At 40.3% G+C, this 17,493-nt stretch overlaps 2 protein-coding genes across 11 annotated transcripts in view; one reads left to right on the top strand and one right to left on the bottom strand.

The window, feature by feature from the left end:
* The window catches only part of LOC146435489 (pulmonary surfactant-associated protein A-like), a 287,765-nt gene that overhangs the window by 244,169 nt on the left and 26,103 nt on the right, over positions 1-17,493 (bottom strand). The gene's annotated exons all lie outside the window — the stretch shown is intronic.
* Positions 1-17,493, top strand: part of RASGEF1A (RasGEF domain family member 1A) — a 154,196-nt gene that overhangs the window by 115,192 nt on the left and 21,511 nt on the right. For 7 of the 8 annotated variants that reach the window (XM_085064063.1, XM_085064058.1, XM_085064064.1 and 4 more), the window contains one exon: positions 15,192-15,371. In XM_085064063.1, coding sequence (XP_084920189.1) covers positions 15,198-15,371 — 174 coding nt within the window. In that variant the 5' untranslated portion in view covers positions 15,192-15,197. Of the gene's footprint in view, positions 1-12,790; positions 12,914-15,191; positions 15,372-17,493 lie in introns of those variants that run through there. The other variant, XM_085064061.1, reaches the window with a different exon arrangement.

The raw sequence follows: 17,493 nt of genomic DNA, 5'->3' as shown, positions 1-17,493 counted from the left end.
ACTTCAACTGTTGTAGTGTTTGGACTCATCCACAGCTGTAACTTCTGGAAACAGCTATTTTGTTCCTCAAAGGCAAACTCCAGATTATTTAATTCTACTGCAATATTCCAGACCACTTCTCAGACCAGAGTTCAAACACCCAACTGAGGGTACAAGTTTATTTCTATACAAAAAGTCAGCCATGAATTTACCTGTAAGCTCACTGATAAGCATATAACAGCAAACAAAGTCACAGAAAAGTTCAAGCTATCAAGCTTCAAAACTATATTTTGGAGCATTTGGGCATAATAGACTTCTTAAGCATCTTTCCCTTTTTAAGTACTTCAATATTTCAAATTGTAATTTAGTCAAAATACAAAATGTCAGTAATCAAAAAAGAACAAAGCAAGACAATAATAATTTCTGAAAACAAGTAGGTGACTTTAAAGTAAACTACCTGACTGCCCAACGGAATGGTATAAATTATTCTTTGGGAGGAAGAAAAAAAAAAATTTTAATCAACATCTTGTACTATTTATTAGTTGACAATACGAAAAGGAGAATTGCAAGGTGCAAACAAGAACTATGGTCCCTTTTTATAAAACAAGAGACTAGATTTTCAGTTATAGGTACTGTTGCCTGCAAATGCTGAATCCAGTTCAAACTGTATTTTTAATCTCCTGCCAATGAAGATACATCAACCACTTCCAGTCTGTAAAAACTTTGGTTGTCTTCTAAAGTGACCAGAGATCTTGGCAGAAAATCCAATGGGCAACTTTAAGATAAATCTGAGTGTGTGTAAGAGAGTAAATTCCTGTATGCATCAACCTGGGATGTAACTTCAGTGCTGTAACATTTGGAGTGCTGTGCTCAATTCAGTGGAGCTCCTAAGTGTGTAGAATATTAGAAGTCACTTTTTCAGAGATAGTATATTCCGAGTTTAAAAAAAAAAAAAAAAATTAGCAAAATCTTTGAATTTTTGCTCTTGGTGTGGCAATTTTTATCTGCATTTAAAACACAAAATATATGCAGAACCAGACTTTGAACGAAGTGTATCAATACAATATAGAGGAAGGAAAAATAAGGAACAATAGTAACAAAAAGATGAGACCATTTGGCTCAGTAATGAAAATAGTGACTTGTGATTTTAGATAAAAAGCAACATGCTTTATTGTAAATTACACATCAAAGCACTTCAGCGTTTAACACGATAATCCCCAAAAAAGTTTTCAGCACTTCGTACACTGCAAATATCTGCAAGCACATGCTAGTGAGAGGCTGTAACTGCAACTGGGCTGCAGGAATAAAAGGCACTGCCACATTTGTGAGGTTCCGTGAAGGTTCGAACAACCGTAGTTACTGTGGGATATTTGTAAAATTTCAAGCAGGAATTCAGCATGTGATGTGCTGGAGCCTCGAAGTTTCCTTCGTTTAATGTGGTCAGATTCAAACCAGCTGAAATGCAAAGCAGTTCAAGCAGCAATCTTCAGCACAAATCTAAACCCTGTTCTCCTCAGCTGTATCAAAGCCTCAGGTACTCAGCACATCCCTTATTTGTGCCGAATCTCTGTATCTTGCCACACTGTCAGTGTCCTAGGAAACAGGTGTCATTTCAAGCCATAAACTTGCTGCGCATCAAAGGCTAATTCAGCACAGCAGGACCATGCACACTGCAGCCCTCCAGGGATCACCCAGCAAATCCCACTGCTGGAACAGCAAGAATCTTCTCATTTTCCCTTCCTTTCCAGTTTCATCTGAATTTGAGTGGAGTTTGGGGGTGGGAAAGGACAAAACAGACATAAGAAAAGCAAATAAAGGGTACCTAGAATACCTGCAAGTGTTGACAATTTCTGCATAACTGTCTTGCAGTACCAAAGGCAAAGGAGGGATTAAGTAACAGTGAACATTAAACACTATTTGGGGCTTTATCTAAAACCTACTGAAGTTACTTAGATGAGTTCTGTTGCCTGTAACAAGTTTTGTACTAATACTCAGATCTGCAGCATTTGGCATGATAACCTATGGCACCTCTTCCCTATGATTACAAATTCATTACCATTTATTTTTGAAAGAAGAAAGTGGAATATCCCAGTATCACTAACAAAAAAATATTTCTTCACTCTTTAAAACATGCACATAGATATACCACAAGAACAATGCTAACTTTTGACTTGATGTTCTTTGATGTGTGAACATATAAGACAATTGGAGACGTTCCAATTATCTCCAGTTCAAAGTTAGGGCAAAATTAGAAGCAGTTATGAATAATGGATTAGGTTTTAGTAGAAATAGCAGTGCTGTGCAGAATAAAGATGAGAGTTGAGCTTAGCTGTGAATACATGAACCAGGTGAGCCACAGTGCTTCCTTAAACAGACACACTGGAATTGCACATCCTCAGAAGTTCAATTAACAAAACATATATCAAAACAGAGTTCTGTGGCAGATTATAAATTGTTTTCAGATGCAATTCCGACATTTTAATGATAAAATTAGAGGCCAAAGTTCATTGTGAAGCTTCTTCAGGAGGGTTTTTTAAGAACTAACCACACCAAAACTCTTGTCATTTACCATAGCACCCTAGGAGTCAATACCCAGTCAAAAGATGTATCTTGGAAGGTTCATTAGCCAACATGGAGATCAACACCAGCTCAGATCAAAGGGTGCCTAAGCAGTCTATTTCCATTCGTTGGGATATTTTCCTGACAATCCAGCATTTTAATTAAAGAATAAAAAACTTCCAGGTAGTAATGCTTTCAGCTGGATAAGCTGTTTTTCTTAGATATCTCTGCTACATTACAGGAAAAGATATGGGGTGAGTGTTGCACTGTTGCCTTGTATTTCTGCGATTCTTCTTTGTGGATTTTGTGAAGATTGGAGCTCAGATGATCACCATGATAGAGCAGATTGTACGAATGAGAAGATATATATAGCTACTTCTTTGGCTTTTACCAAAGTATCAGAGACCTGTTTTCCTTGACTTATTTTGCTGTCTCCAGTTCTGTGTAAGTGTGGGCAGTGCCAAGTTAGGCAGTGGTTGGCACTCAGGCTCAGTGCCTTGTTATTCACAGTTTTGACAAGGGTAACAGACAACAGGCCAGAGATTATTTTTTGTGCTTTGTGCCTGGGTTTCTGTATGGTTATTTACAGATGCCCTTGCTGGAATCCTGTGTTGCCTTCCTTCACCAGCCTCAGTTGAAGTTTGCTAGGATTTTGCAAACCATAAAAATGAAGCAATTACATCAAACAATCAATGGTTTCTAGATTTTTAGTAGCAGTAAACAAGCTTTAGCAATCTAGTAAAAAAAATTATTTCACTCAATAGATTCACTGGGAACTGCAAAACAAATCAGCCATTTCAACAAATTCACAGAACATTTATTACAAAAGTTAATTAATATATTAGCTAATATGAATTGTTTTCTTACATATCACGCAATGCTAGGGCAATTTAAGGATTCCATTTACTTTAAAAAATAACCACTAATAAAAATCAGTAGCATATTCAATGCTTTTCATCTTTTGCCTTAAAATTACAATTCCAGTTCTAGAACCAACTGCTCCACTTGAACAAACCCTTTTTCACTTCAATAGACGTAGGTGTCAGAGGGGGTAGGTGTTTAACTGCATGTACCAAGGGCATGCAGCAAGATTGTGCTCAATTTACAGCACAGGTGTTTAAAATGCCAATACTTGAATACCTCTGTAGTCTCAAACTTCTCCAGCAACACCGACTTTTTTTACCAAAGAAACAGCAGATCCAATAAGGAACATGGAAATAGCAACAGTGTGATATACCCCTTTTCCTGGAGTGGTTTTGCACTAAGTATAATATGACAAGAAATTCCTCAGCCTACTTACCAGAGTGATTTGATGCAGGCTGGTGGGTAATCATGGCAGAATTTTGTCTATAATGTTTTATATTATGGTCCTAATTATTATTAGAACAATGTAAGATGATAGAATAGAGTACCTTAGAAAACGGTCATGATATGTAAATCTATAAAACATTTATGCTGAAAACACACAACAGAGCATTTTAGATCTCCCTAATTGAAATTAGGCTAGATTTTATTAAAGAATTTGCAAAGATAACTGTTTAAAGAACATAATGCATTTGCAACACTTCATGTGAAACAAGCTGTGTTTACTTCAGTGTTCTCAGGTCTGAACTAACTCCCAGTGGGATGTCTTGTAAGTTTAGGATTTCTAGCTCGTCTTTGACATACACACATTCTGTGGGAGTCACAAATGAGAAAAGGGGAAATTATAAAATGCTCATAAGGAACAAGTCTCCTACACACAAGAAAAACAATCTGATTTTCAATGAACTTTACCAAGATAACAATCAGTACTGCAACACTGTTAAGCCACTCTTGAGCAGCATTTGGGGGCAAGGCACTTCGAAGCTTTTTTTCACACATTCAGATCTCAAAGAAGTGTGAGAGTACTACCTGGCCAAAAGTAACTAGGAAATTTAAAGGCATTATGAATGAACTGCCCAGGAAATCTGCCAAGACATGCAAAGCTTTTATCTTTAAACCAGCAGGTCAAATATCAGTCAAACAGTAGGTAACTATCAGTTCAGGACACACAGGACAGAATGCAGGGAAATCAAATAAATTTTAAAAACTGCTTTCATTCTTGCTATCCAAAATAATTGAACTATGTTAGATATTTTAGTTTTTATACAATGTGTGTGCACATATAAGTCTTACATAACATTTTACAGTTTGCATGTAGAGCATTAGCTTTTGAGACTTTACAGAAATAAAACTAAATAATAGAGTTGACTATATTTTCCTGAGCAAGTGGAGAACACACTTCTGAACACCTTTTAATAATTCTTCATTACATTTATTGCAGCCATTTCTTACAGACAGCTACATCCTTTCATAAATGCAGCATATTTCTCTCTACAGCTTCTCTCCTCAGCTATGTCTACTATCTGGATCCATTTCTAACTTGTCTAGCTCTAGAGAACAAAAGGTAGTTAGGAAAGCAAGAAATACAGGGAAAATAGCATCAACCACTAGAGCACTTTCTGATTTCTATAGGGATTACAGATTTCTAGTTCTAAAAAAATCTTATACTAACATGACCATGGATTTTAGGAAGTTTTGGTATCCCTGCACAAACGAAAATAAAATAATAAAAACCAACAACAAAAACCCAAACGAAACCCCAAAAGAAACAACCCAGAACAGGAAAATCCAATGACAAATAACCTTAGAAGAAGTCTCTAAACCTGAACTAAACCAGGCTGTGCCATGGCAAGCACAGCTTTTGCAGACCCGAGAACAGACTCTGATGAGGAACACAAGTGAGAAACAGAAGGAACAAACTTCCCCTGGGGAAGAGTATCAGCTTTAATTTCCCCACATGCTCATGCCTAGGGAATCCCCTTTGAAGTTGCTGGCTGACATGACATCTGTTTCATGCCACAGCAGCAGCTGTAGGGTTGAAATCCAGACTCATCTAAACATGTGGGGCTCTCAAATTCACTGTATTTGTTTGATACCACTTGATTCTTCCTCTGGTAAGAAGATGCAAGTATATAAATTGTAAAATTAAAAAAAAAAAAAACCTCCCTAAATTATTTTTAATACTGGCACAATGAACTTGAAAATGGCAGAGAAAAGGGTGAAAAATTCAATAATATCCTACTGACAAAATATAAGTGCTCCTCCTGCCTCTAAAAAAATATTCAACTAGAAATTATTGAAGCTTGTTATCCTATGACATACCCAGCTTTCAGGTGAGTGCCAGTCCTAAATGACAAAGCAAACAGGTTCAATGAGCACATTGTTTCTTTCATCATCAGCTATTTGAATTGTGGCTTGACCAGTGCAGACCATAGAGGAAATAAAAGCTCCAGGAAGACACTAAATCTTTTTTTATTTGTAGTACTCTTACGTTTATGTCCTTAGAAAGACATTTTCATAAAGGGTTGGGCAAAAGTAGCTCAGTCATGAGAATTCTGTGACTCGTTTATGTCAAGATGCTTTAGCAGAACAGAGGACTAATTGTTCAGTTAATATCACTAACACACAGCTAGATCACAATTTTTTTTATTTTTTACTTTCAACATTTAGACATCTATAGCAAGGGGTTTGTTCACCTGCAGAACAGTCCTCAGCTTAACCCAGTGCAAATTTGTCCACACAAGGCCATACTATTTTAGAGCTGTACATTCAATAATTTATGCTTGAATAGTCTGATGCTGTGTCAGAGGATTTGTAACAAAGGATAAAAATACATATATATTAAATAATAACCTATGTTCTGCACTACTCAGCATCAATCCAAGATACAGTCTGTGATGTGAGAGTGCAAGTCCTTCCCAGGTAGCTCAAACTATGCTGAAAGACACTGCAGGTGATAGCAAAGTGCTTATAGATGAGAAAAAATAGGCTTGGGAGCTCATCCATTTGTTCACTAGGTCTTGTCATTCATCAAAATGCTTTCTTAAAAACTCATTTTGGAATAGTTAATTTGGTGACAGCTTCTTGCTAAAATTATACCATATTTAACTATTTTCTCAATACTTCTCCATGCATTTTCTTCAAGATATTGTCAATCACACCTTGATTCTATTCCAAATAAAGCCATTAGACTGAAACCAACAGCAGTTAACAGCCCTGCAAAATGAGTAGACTTCAGACTACTCTGAAAGTCCCCCAGAATTGCTGACAAACTTCTTGGCAGTGTCAGCAAAAGGAGTCCAAGCGATAGATGTTCATGGGAACTGAATTACTTGCAGTAATTCAGGTAAGACAAGATACATCACATGTTTAATAGAAATGTTTTTATACTAATATAGCTGCAGGTGAGTTACTGCAAATGAGCTCATCAGACCAGAATTCCTTTCCATCAGCTGAAAAATTAAATTTGTAGAACCAAAAATAATGAAAATTGGGGGGGGGAAAAAAAGTGGATCCTATAACTGATCTTAATGAATATTCCAAAATACCTGTGGGAATGCTAACAATGTCACTGTCACAGTTTCTGCTAAAGCAAACAGAAGGTTGACTAATCCAACTGGCAATTTTGATCTGCTAATTGTGATGCCCTGAAGCTTATAACACTAAAAATAAACTTATTTTTTGTTGAGCTAGTTAAAAGAAATAGCAACCCACGTGCATTTACAAAAATACCATATCAAGAAGATTGACATCAGCAGACATGCAGATTTTTCTTCTCCTGGGCACCAAATTGCTGAAGTATGTACATGCTCCCTTCTTGGCATAATTGATTTTTCCTTTCTGCTCGGTGGCACAGTCTTGGAATTGCTGGTGTCACAAGAATGAACATGCAAGTAAAGGACACACTAGCTAGGATAAGTCCAGAACTCCTTCATCTAGAACCCAAACTTGAGCCAAATATAAAATAGAATATCAGCTGTTTTAAAATATGCAACTTTAAAAGGTTTGAAATAAAATAATTATAGAGAGTGCATATTACATTAACATGCCTCTGTTATTCGTTTCTGGAGTCAAAATCAGACTGAATGACAGACACTAAAAACAGCTAAATAGGTTTTGTGTAACTTTTCTGCCCTTTCTGTAAAAACAGTGAGAAGGCTCCACCACCTCCTGAGCATGTATAAATTGCCATTTATGAATGACAGGTTGTAGCAGCTCCTTTAGGCTGCTACAGGCCCAGCCTACGTCTTTTTCTGAGCTCTTTCCTTAAGTTCACTCTCTGACTAACTCTCTCCTCTGCCTTTAAATGCGCTGATGTTCTCAGACTGCTGAAAGGGATCTCTTGTTACATCCTCAATGCAAACTGGAAGTATCACCCCTTTATACTTATTTTTTCTTTAATCAAAGCTGATTGATCCACGCCAATCAAGAATATGATAGACATTCATGATATATTACAGCTCATTTCCCAAGTGAATGTACCTTAAATCTTAACCAGCAGGCAAGATAATTCCTGAAACCTACAAATTTCTATGGCTAGAGTAACTATGAAAACCAGAAATCAAACGGACTATTAGCTAAATTCTTTTGGCAGCAGTGCCAAAATAACCATTAAAAGCTCAGTCATTAATTAACAGCCACACACCAGTATCACAGGCAACTCGTGCCAGGTTCGGTTAAACCTGTTATTTTGGCAGAAGCACAAAAAACTGGGGCTTAACACCATGTCTTCTCTAAATCCTGGGGAAGACCTCTCCTTTCAGTCCAAGGGGGAGCTACAGTACTGAGCATCAGTGAAAAATCTGTTTCACGTTGCCCAGCAAGGAGTTATTCTCCATGGTGTCACAGAGCTAACCTTATGGCAGTGAACACACAGTTTGCTCCGCTGATACAGAACAGAATTTTCTCAACTGCTTTTCCCTTACAGGTAGAACTAAAAACAGACATAGCAACAAACCACATCTTAAATTGCTCCTGCATTTTCATCTTGGTTTGCTCTTAGAATTGCTGGATACCTAAGGAGTAGAGCTGGTCAGGACCACTTCAGCAAAACACTTTCAGAATGGAAAATGCCATTTTCAAATTACAATACCCAGTAACTCTGACAAAACTATCATGTGGAAAGATTGACCATGTCCCAGATCAGAGAGAGGGAGACAAAGGCACGGTCAGTAACAACCACAGACTGCTGGCTAGCACGTTCTACCTTGCTTCAAGCTTATAAAGCTTTGCTTGTTTCAGAACCACTATTAGCAACTCTTTCCTCCCACTCCCATCTGCTACCAAGTTATTAATGTGCCATCAAGCTATTCTCCAGCATGAATCTCTGAAATTTTGAAGTTTTCATATTCATCTAGAAGTGGTTGAAGAACAGCTTCTAAATCTTAAAATTTGTATACAAGGAAAATTTTAATGCCTGTGCAGCCCTTACAGATAAGGCCAGAAACCATATGTTTGCTGAAGACAGCCACCTGAGTCTTTCAAGCTCTACCTACATTCTACTCCTTAAGTTATAAAGTCCTACAAATGGTCCACACTAAATGTGTCTGTGTAAAAGCCCTATCTAAGGCCATTGCTGTCACTGCTTGTAGAGTTTAATGACATTTCCCGGACAAATTCCCTGTCTCAAGTCCAGATAAAACAGATCAGTCTACAACCAAGGCCCATCAATCCATAAAACCGATGAATATAATGCACATTTTTAATACATCATTCTTTTTTCTAATTCCAAATGACAATATGGGGCTGTCTGCTTTAAAGCCTTCCAAAATGGCAAGCAGCAGAATGCACTGCTGTCACGATACCTTCATAGATAAAGGGGGTGGGCAGACAGCAGGGTTTCCATGCTGCTCTGTGGGTATAATGTACTAGGTGCAAGAGAATATAACATGTTCTTATTATGTTCGCTTGCAAGGCCTGTAGAGCTCTGGGTAACAGTTCAGACTCACCCTCCAAGCAACAAACAAGGCATGCATTAAAGCCAGCAGTGCTTCAAAGACCTAAGCCATGTGCTGTGTTCATCCTACTTTGTAGGTAAAAGGGGAGGAACTGACAGATGATGACTTGATCCCATGTTGGTATTTAATCACCACTATGAACAATGCCTTACACAATTACAGTCTTTTTCAATGCCAATTTCTCTGGCATTATCCCTCTTTGCTTCCTCCAATGCAGATGCTGGGGCTTTAAAGCATCTTGACAAGCTTTAAAGCATGTTGACATATTCTGTTGAACGAAACCAAATGTTTATTATTAACAGACTCCTGTGGAAGGTGACCAAGTGAGTGACTCGAGTAGCTTAACAATGAAAGCTCCAAGCACAGCATTTCTAGGAGAGTCCCTTTGAGTTTATAGCCTCAGATCAGGATTAACATTTGTAATGACTGACTTTTCTTAAGTACAATTATACTAAGTGTAACAAAGTAAGTTGTTTCCAAAATGCTGTTTTCTACGACAAGTGGAAAAAACTCAAGTTTCTTCCTTCCTGACTCTCACATATAATTTTATAATCTTCACTCTCAAATTGATCTTTCCTTCATTTTCATCCATTTTTCTTTGCTAATGTTCTTTGTTTTTACCAAGCTGTTGACCAGCAATTTTCCACTCAAAAGGAGACGTAACTCCACTAGTAATCTGTGTTCCAACACAATGAAGCAAAAACTTAGTGCCCAAATATAAGAACATACAATGTAAATGCAACAGTGTGAAAATACCCTTATCAGCATCTCACAGATGAATACTGAGAGCACGGTAGGATTAAAAAATTTGTCAGTCAAGTGTCCATAGCACAAGCAGGAATAGGACCCAAATAGTGCAAGGGTCAATCCAGGTCATTAATCATGACATAATGGAAGGTGTTAGGGTGATGTTAGCCAGTGTGAGAGAGGCTGAAGCAACCTTCAAGGTTGAGACAGTCACAGCAAGACTGCTGCTGACTCACTCTGCAGCAAGATGCTGCTCTGCCCAGCTGAAGTGAACCACAGCAGCGTTGCCTCAAAAGCGAGCTAGGGAATGAGTATGGGCCCTGCTGATTAAACTTGCTCTAGGGTCCACCCACCAGGAACACGAGGCAATGCCTGATGAAAACATCTCCCAGATACAAGCAATTTGCTGAGGAACAGAACTTACATAACTACAAAAACAATTACACCTTAGAGAGTTTCTGTATCAACAGATTTCAACACTCAGAATACAGATAACTAAAGGTCATCATCCACACTTTACAGAAGGAGAAATGAAATAAAATGATAACATGATTCATCTCTTACATGCTGTATGAGCTGAATTTAGGCCTTCAGCTCCTCTGATTTGTAAAAACCACCTTTTTAACAAGAGTGCACAATACACTGCCCTCAAAACCAAGCACCATGTAAACTAGGAAAGGAAAAAGTGACATTTCACTGAACTTGCATCCTAACACACCCCTCAACATTTGTGTACATATACCTATGTATAAACAAGAAATACACACACACACTCCTTTACATATTCATACCAAAAAAAAAATCTAAAGAGACTAGTCTAGATTTGCTGGACTACTGAATGGAGGAATATAGGAAAACACTATAGATGTATGACTGAGAGAAGACAGCATGCCTAGTTTTTCTTAATTCTATTAGAAAGTTTCTTAATTCCTACATTTCTTAGTTCCAGTGACAGGACAGATCTAGTTTCTGATGTCAATAAAACCAACAAAATCCCAAACAAACAAAAAGATCAGGGGTTGTTTTTACAACAGATTGAATCTGTGACTAGAGCTCAATTAACTATGTATGTTTTGCTAAGATTAATGGACATATTCTTCTACAAGTCTCAGCAAATGTTTGTGTAAGGTGGGAAAACAGATTAGCACAGAAACAGAATGAAATCCAATACCTGTTTTCCATGCATACTTATTTGCAGGTTTGCTGGTGTTTTTCTCAGCCATAAATACTAGAAGTATTACAAGATATTTATAGCATTCAGAAAGAAATATTATCATGTTATACAGTTATAGCCTACAAATGCTTGCCTTCTGCTTTCAAAAACATATATAAAGAACTTCAAGCTGTTTGAACAAGACTTAACAAAACTTGTCCCTCACCCTCCTGGGGCATTACACAGCAAGGTTCTAATGTGGCAGTGCAGCAGGTCAGACCACTGGATTCAAACCTGGAACGGCTGCCTGGAACTCGCTCAGTGTCCAAGGCAGGCAGTGGGCTGAAACTGAGGAGAGCCTCAGCATAAACAGGCATCAGATCTGCTACAGCACCTGCACACTCTAAAGGTTGTGCAATACAGCTAAGAGATGGGATTGAGACTAACAGCAAAGCAGACTTGGCAGCGAGGAAAAAATCATGACTTTTCAAGTTGTTATTTAAAAGAAAAACCTCATTTTAAACAAGAAAATTAATCTCTCTAGCAGATCTTTTAGAATTTGGAAAGCAAGAAGGAGTTTAGTAGGCAAGCAGTAAAGATGACAAGTAGCTACACATCCTTCTAAAATTAATGTGTTTAGGATGGATGACAGTCCTTGTCCTCAAATTGTGAGCAATTGTGAATTTATTCCTTCCACTCCTGAGTACGTGCATGTGCCCAAATTCATTTGCCGTGCCCACCTACCTAGAGTGGCATGCCTTCTTCAAAAAGGCTTTTCCTACCTTAATCACCATGGAAACCAGTGAAGGCTTCTGCTACCTATTGAAACATAGCAATTAAATAATTATAATAATAAAAATAAAATTAATTAATGCCTACAGACAACATATCAACTTCTAAACCATCCCAATTCAAGTAAAACGAGAAACAGGGTGGGAAAGGTTTGTTAGTGCCAAGCTGGCAGCGCTCAGCTGCCCCTGGGTACAGGTGAGGGGCTTGGTGGGGCGGCGGGATGCACCTTTGCCACGGGAGATCAGACCGCAGCCAGGCACCGTGCCTCGTGTGACACATCGGGGGCTGGCCCCGCGCCAGCCTACGGCTTGGGACCAGCTCAGGGCTGTCAGCCGACCGGCTCAGGCAACTTGAAAAGAGAAACAACTCGGGCTGAAAGAAGAATAACAATTATCAGCGGGGAGGGCTGGGCGGCCGCGATTGCGGAGCGGCTCTGCCTGCGGACGGGCCCCGCCGGGAGCGCTCCCCGCGCACTGCCGGGGCGCAGATACACCCGCGGGCTGGCGGCTTAAAACACGGAGATCTGGGGAAAAAATAAACACAGAAAAGGAAAAAAACAAACGACAGAAAAGGGAGGGGAGGGGGAAAACAATCAGTCAGAAAAGGCAACAACAAGCAGAAAGATGCAACGCTGCCTAGAGCAGAGGCGCCCCGGCTGCCCCGCTCCCCTCAGGGATCCCGGCCGGGCGCGCCGCCCCGCGCGGCTCCGTTTGAACAGGCCCCGCTCCGCGCAGCCAACGGCGCGCCGCCGCCGCCCTGACGTCACGCGCGGCGGGAGCGGGCGGCAGCGCTGTCAGAGCCGCCAGAGCCGCGGGGCTGCTGCCCGCGCCGCCGGCCGAGCGCGGCGCCCAGGAAGATGAGGGTAAGCGCCGCGCCGGGGCGGTCACTGCGGCGGCCACCTGCGGGCTCCTAGGGGACAGAGCGCCGGGAAAGCGCCGAGCGGGAACCCCCATGAAGGTGGAAGGGAGGGGTGGGCTCGGCGCGGAGCTGCCCCTGCGGCAGAGCCGAGGACGCTGACGAGCGAGTCCCGCTGGCGGCGCGGCGGTGTCCGGGGCGGGCGGCAGGTGCTGGCGGGGCTTGGCCGCAGCGCTCCCGCCCGAGGCGCGGGCAGCACGGGGAGCGGCACGGGGAGCGCTGGCTGTGCCCGCTGCCCTCCCCGCGGGGACACCCGGCCGGGCGCGACCCGCGATGAGCGGCACAGGCTGCGCCCCAGAGGAGCTTTAAAAACAAAACTGATGCAACAGCGAGCGCCTTAAAGGAGCTTAAAAGGCTTGATGGCAAACGCAGGGTACGTTTCCCGCTAAAGCATCGTTTCAGAGGGGTTTTGCTTGATGGTTAGCTTTCCTTAAAAGCCCTGTGCAACTTCACGTTGTTAGCCAAAAGTGCTCAGCACAGCCAGACCATCCTGAAAGCAGCTCTGGGCTGTATTGCTGTGGACCTTAAAAGGGAAAAAAGCAAATTACTGGCGAGTTACATAGTACAGATAGCAAAGCCGTTAGCTTCAGCGTATGCTCCAGTGGTTTCTCAGAGCCTGGTGTACTGCAAAGCTTTGGCCTAACAGATAAACCTGGGAAATACTGATTAACCTCAATGCCGTTTTATGCAGAACTGTCACTTTTTTTTTTTTGATATGACATTAGATCCTGCATTTTCTGTTTTATTTGACTCTATGTCCTGAACTTCTGAAACTGAACTCCACTCCTCAGTGTGGTCTCCCTGGCGGCTATTAAACCGCTGCAATATTTTAACTTACAGGGAATCACACTTCCCTTATATCTCTATCACGTATGTACGCAAAGGTCTTTTGGTAAAAGCCACAAAACTGTTCCACTTATCAGTTTCACACGTAAGTAAATCTGTCACCTTGATTAACAAGTTCAGTTAATACCGGTATTTTTTCCTTACAATGCACCTAGCATTCACCTGAGCTTAAGAAGAGAAAAAATATACTGTATTCCAGCTGTAAACATGAATGATTGACTTCAGAGAGTTTGAGAGGAAAAATGTGCCTTGCATTAAAAAATTGCTCAGGGACTTAAGTGTGAGAGATGAGCGCAGTTAGAAACAGCTGTCAGGTTCAAGGTACCAGTAATGGCCTAATCCTTTTCATCTACATAAGTGCTTTTCATCTATGTCAATATCTTGTCTCTTTCAGAGACAGCAAGACAGCAGCTCAAGAGTTAACGCTGCCTTCTTTTCACTTGATATCCTAAACAGCCTTGGCTGTTTCAGCAGCCAGGGGGAACTGTTTTGATGCTGAATAGTATTTTCAACCTTTACATAAAGTAGCAGGATGTTTTGTTTAGCCTTTTGCATAGATTTAAGCGGTAGCCAGTTTAAAACAAACAAAAAAACCCCTTCAGTTTCCTCAAAGACTGCGGTAGAGTGATACAGATGTAGCCAAGGGAGGGGAGGTGCAAACCCCAAACCTCCCTGTGGTTTTTCAATTGCGACAACAGGTTTGCTTCCTAAGCAAGTATCTCCGAAGACACTGTTTAAATTAGGCTTGTATATGACAGTATATGTCACAGTTCCACCCAGTTTGTGGTTTCATGTACATGGTCCAATTAAAAAAAAAAAAAAGAATTTTGTTCAGATTGGATATCCCCCACTGTTTCCAGTGATAGACATGTGCAGAAGATGCACTTGTGCTGAGACCTGGATTACATCTAGCTACAGAAAGGGTGAAGGTTTTATCATCACAAGTGAAGTATTTTGGCCAAAGATCTGACTTGAAAAATAGTAGAAAGAGGAACATTAAGGCTCAGTATATTTTTGTTTGCTCAGTAAGGCACCACTTCAGTCTCTTGGAAATTCAGAAAGCGTTCTGTATTTTCATCTCTGTCTAGTTTTGTGCATAAAGAATCAGGGAAAAACTGGGGAGAACGAAGAAATCAAGTGCAGTGAGGAAAATTCTTACAGCAAAGTGCATCTACAGCCTTACAGACATGAAGTGCATTTCAGATGCCAAAGCCAGCTTGCAGATGTGTGACTGCTTGGATTCAGAACTCAGCTTGAATGCTAAGGCTGCCTTCACTCAAATATGTAATTGTGTTTAATGTATGCCTCTGTAAAACCCACACATCAGACATCCTGCAAGAAAGCTTAACCCTCTCTCCGTTTCTTTGCTGCTTCTGCAGGAAACTATGCCCCAGACGCCAATATTTTCCAGCATGCTTGGTTCCAGTTGTAGTGGGCAAGTGCAGCCAGACATGGGAGAGAGATGTGTGGACCCTGTTTATCAGGATGGGAACCTTGTTTCTGGATCACTGGAGGCCTTGATAGAGCGCCTGGTGCCCACCATGGACTATTACCCAGATGTAAGTAGCCTCTTACTTACATTTTTTTTTTCCCTTCCCATGGTTTTACTGCATTAGTATCTGTATTGGTGCTCTCTCATGACATTCTACCTCTGTCTGATTCAAGATTGAGATGTAGGCTGATGATGCATTTATTTTACTTGCAATATTCATTCACTAAAGATGTTGCTCAATAGGGATATTCTCTGTTTTAAATGAGAGCACTTGTTAGAAAGATAAAGCCATCTTGAACTCAAATGGATGCCTTAAGAACCAATTAAAAGCAGCATTAGCCACAGAATTTTCATACTTCTGAGCTGCTTTAGCTCTAATGCAGCCAAGATTAACTAACCAGCTCCTACCTATGGAAGCAGACCTAAAAACAGCTCTAGTATTTTTTCCCTTCATTTTCTATGCATATCCCAGTTAGGCCATCAGAAAAAAAGAACCAAAAACCACAACCCAAAATAGATTTTAATCAAAACGCTCACTTTCTCAAGACATGTTAATGGGCCAGTGCTGTAATAATGTATGTTCTGGAGCCTTAAATGATTTTGCAACTGGTTGAACATCCTCAGCGCACTCCTCAAAGTGAATACTACTGATAACTCTAGGGTATGCAGTAAGCATCTGAACCTAGGATATTATTAAGGTATCACTTATGACTTAAAATTACTCCTTGTGCCCATGAACGAAAGATACTATTGAAACAAATGACCAAAGATCAGAGAGGCTATATAATATATATTCTATTTGAGCTCTGAAAAAGCAGCAGCTATGACAGAAGTATCCCAGCACTTCATAAAAACCAACAAGGGAGCAGGAAACTGCAATCACTATTAACTTGTATGTCAAACTTAATGTTTGTTGTCATGGGCCATGCTATATCTTAGATGTTTCTCAGTCTAATTTGTGTAGAACATTTTATTGTGGTCTCATTTAAATAACAGTGAAGTCCCTCCAAGCTCCCACATACACACCCCACATCCTCACCATCATCATCCACAGAAAAGGGACTCTCCATGTGAGAGTTCAGTGGGAATATGCAGCAGAATTACCATCAATCATCAGTACAGGATTAAAAAAGCAAAACCAGCATGGTTTACTATTCCAGTTCAAAAGTAATCCTAAACCTTATATTTAAATATGGCTAACATACAATTGTGCTGCCAGTACCAAATCCTTTATAAGACTCAGAAGTATAACCATTGTTAGACATTAAATCTCTATTCCACACCCCCAAGTACATATTGCAGAACAGAAGCACAGATGTAAGCAGTGGGTAGAGCTTGTGTGATATAACACTGGAATAGCTTCAGGCTACTCCAAGGAGTGAGTTCCTTGTCTTTTCTGGAATATGGTTACTTGTTACTTGGATTCCTGGACTGTAGCTAAGTTTCTTAAGTAGCTGCTAATACACATCCCATATTGTACCTTGTAGCACAAGATCTATTTATAGCACAGCTACTCTGAAAATGTTTCCATGAGGTATTACTTCAGGGGTCTACAACTTATTTTTGAATGCAGCTAGTTTCCATGGTGCTATCCCTTCATATCCCACGCAAGAGTGCATTACAAACCAAGCAGTCATGGACCCCACCCTGCAAGCTGCAGTTTAAATAGACAGCAAGATCACAGCTGAACATCCAACAGAAACAGTCAGGGGAAGCTCCAGGGAAAGAGAAATGGACAACAGCATTAAACCAAGCTCATCTCCTCTACAGCACAGCACATACACCTTTAGTTAAACCAGATTCCCCAGTTTAACTGAAAAGATTAATTGTAATATGAGTAGATAAATAAGCTCTGAATAACATCAAGAAGGAGCTGTATTTGAGTCATCTTCAAATCCAAGTCTTCTGTTTCACTTCAGTTACATGTTTATACTCCATTTCATGCTCATTTGTGGTTTTAGGGGAGTTGCCTCAGAGGGTTAGTGATAGCCATTTAGGCTGATATCCTGTCAGAAGAGTAGCTAATCCTGGATATTCAACAGAAAAGTATCAACACCTCTCAGTCTCATGTCTCTGTCTACTCATGCCAAGAAAGGCAGCAAGGTATCACCAATTCGTTCTCACCAAGACAAGCTATTGGTAACATTAGCAGAGGTTACCTTAGTTTCACAGTGACACATTGTAAATTG

Source organism: Lichenostomus cassidix, chromosome 6 (assembly GCF_008360975.1).
Source record: "Lichenostomus cassidix isolate B80296 chromosome 6, HeHo_3.0, whole genome shotgun sequence".
Lineage (NCBI taxonomy): Eukaryota > Metazoa > Chordata > Aves > Passeriformes > Meliphagidae > Lichenostomus > Lichenostomus cassidix.
The sequence above is the reverse complement of the archived record's forward strand: the minus strand, read 5'-3'. Positions and strand labels throughout refer to the sequence as shown.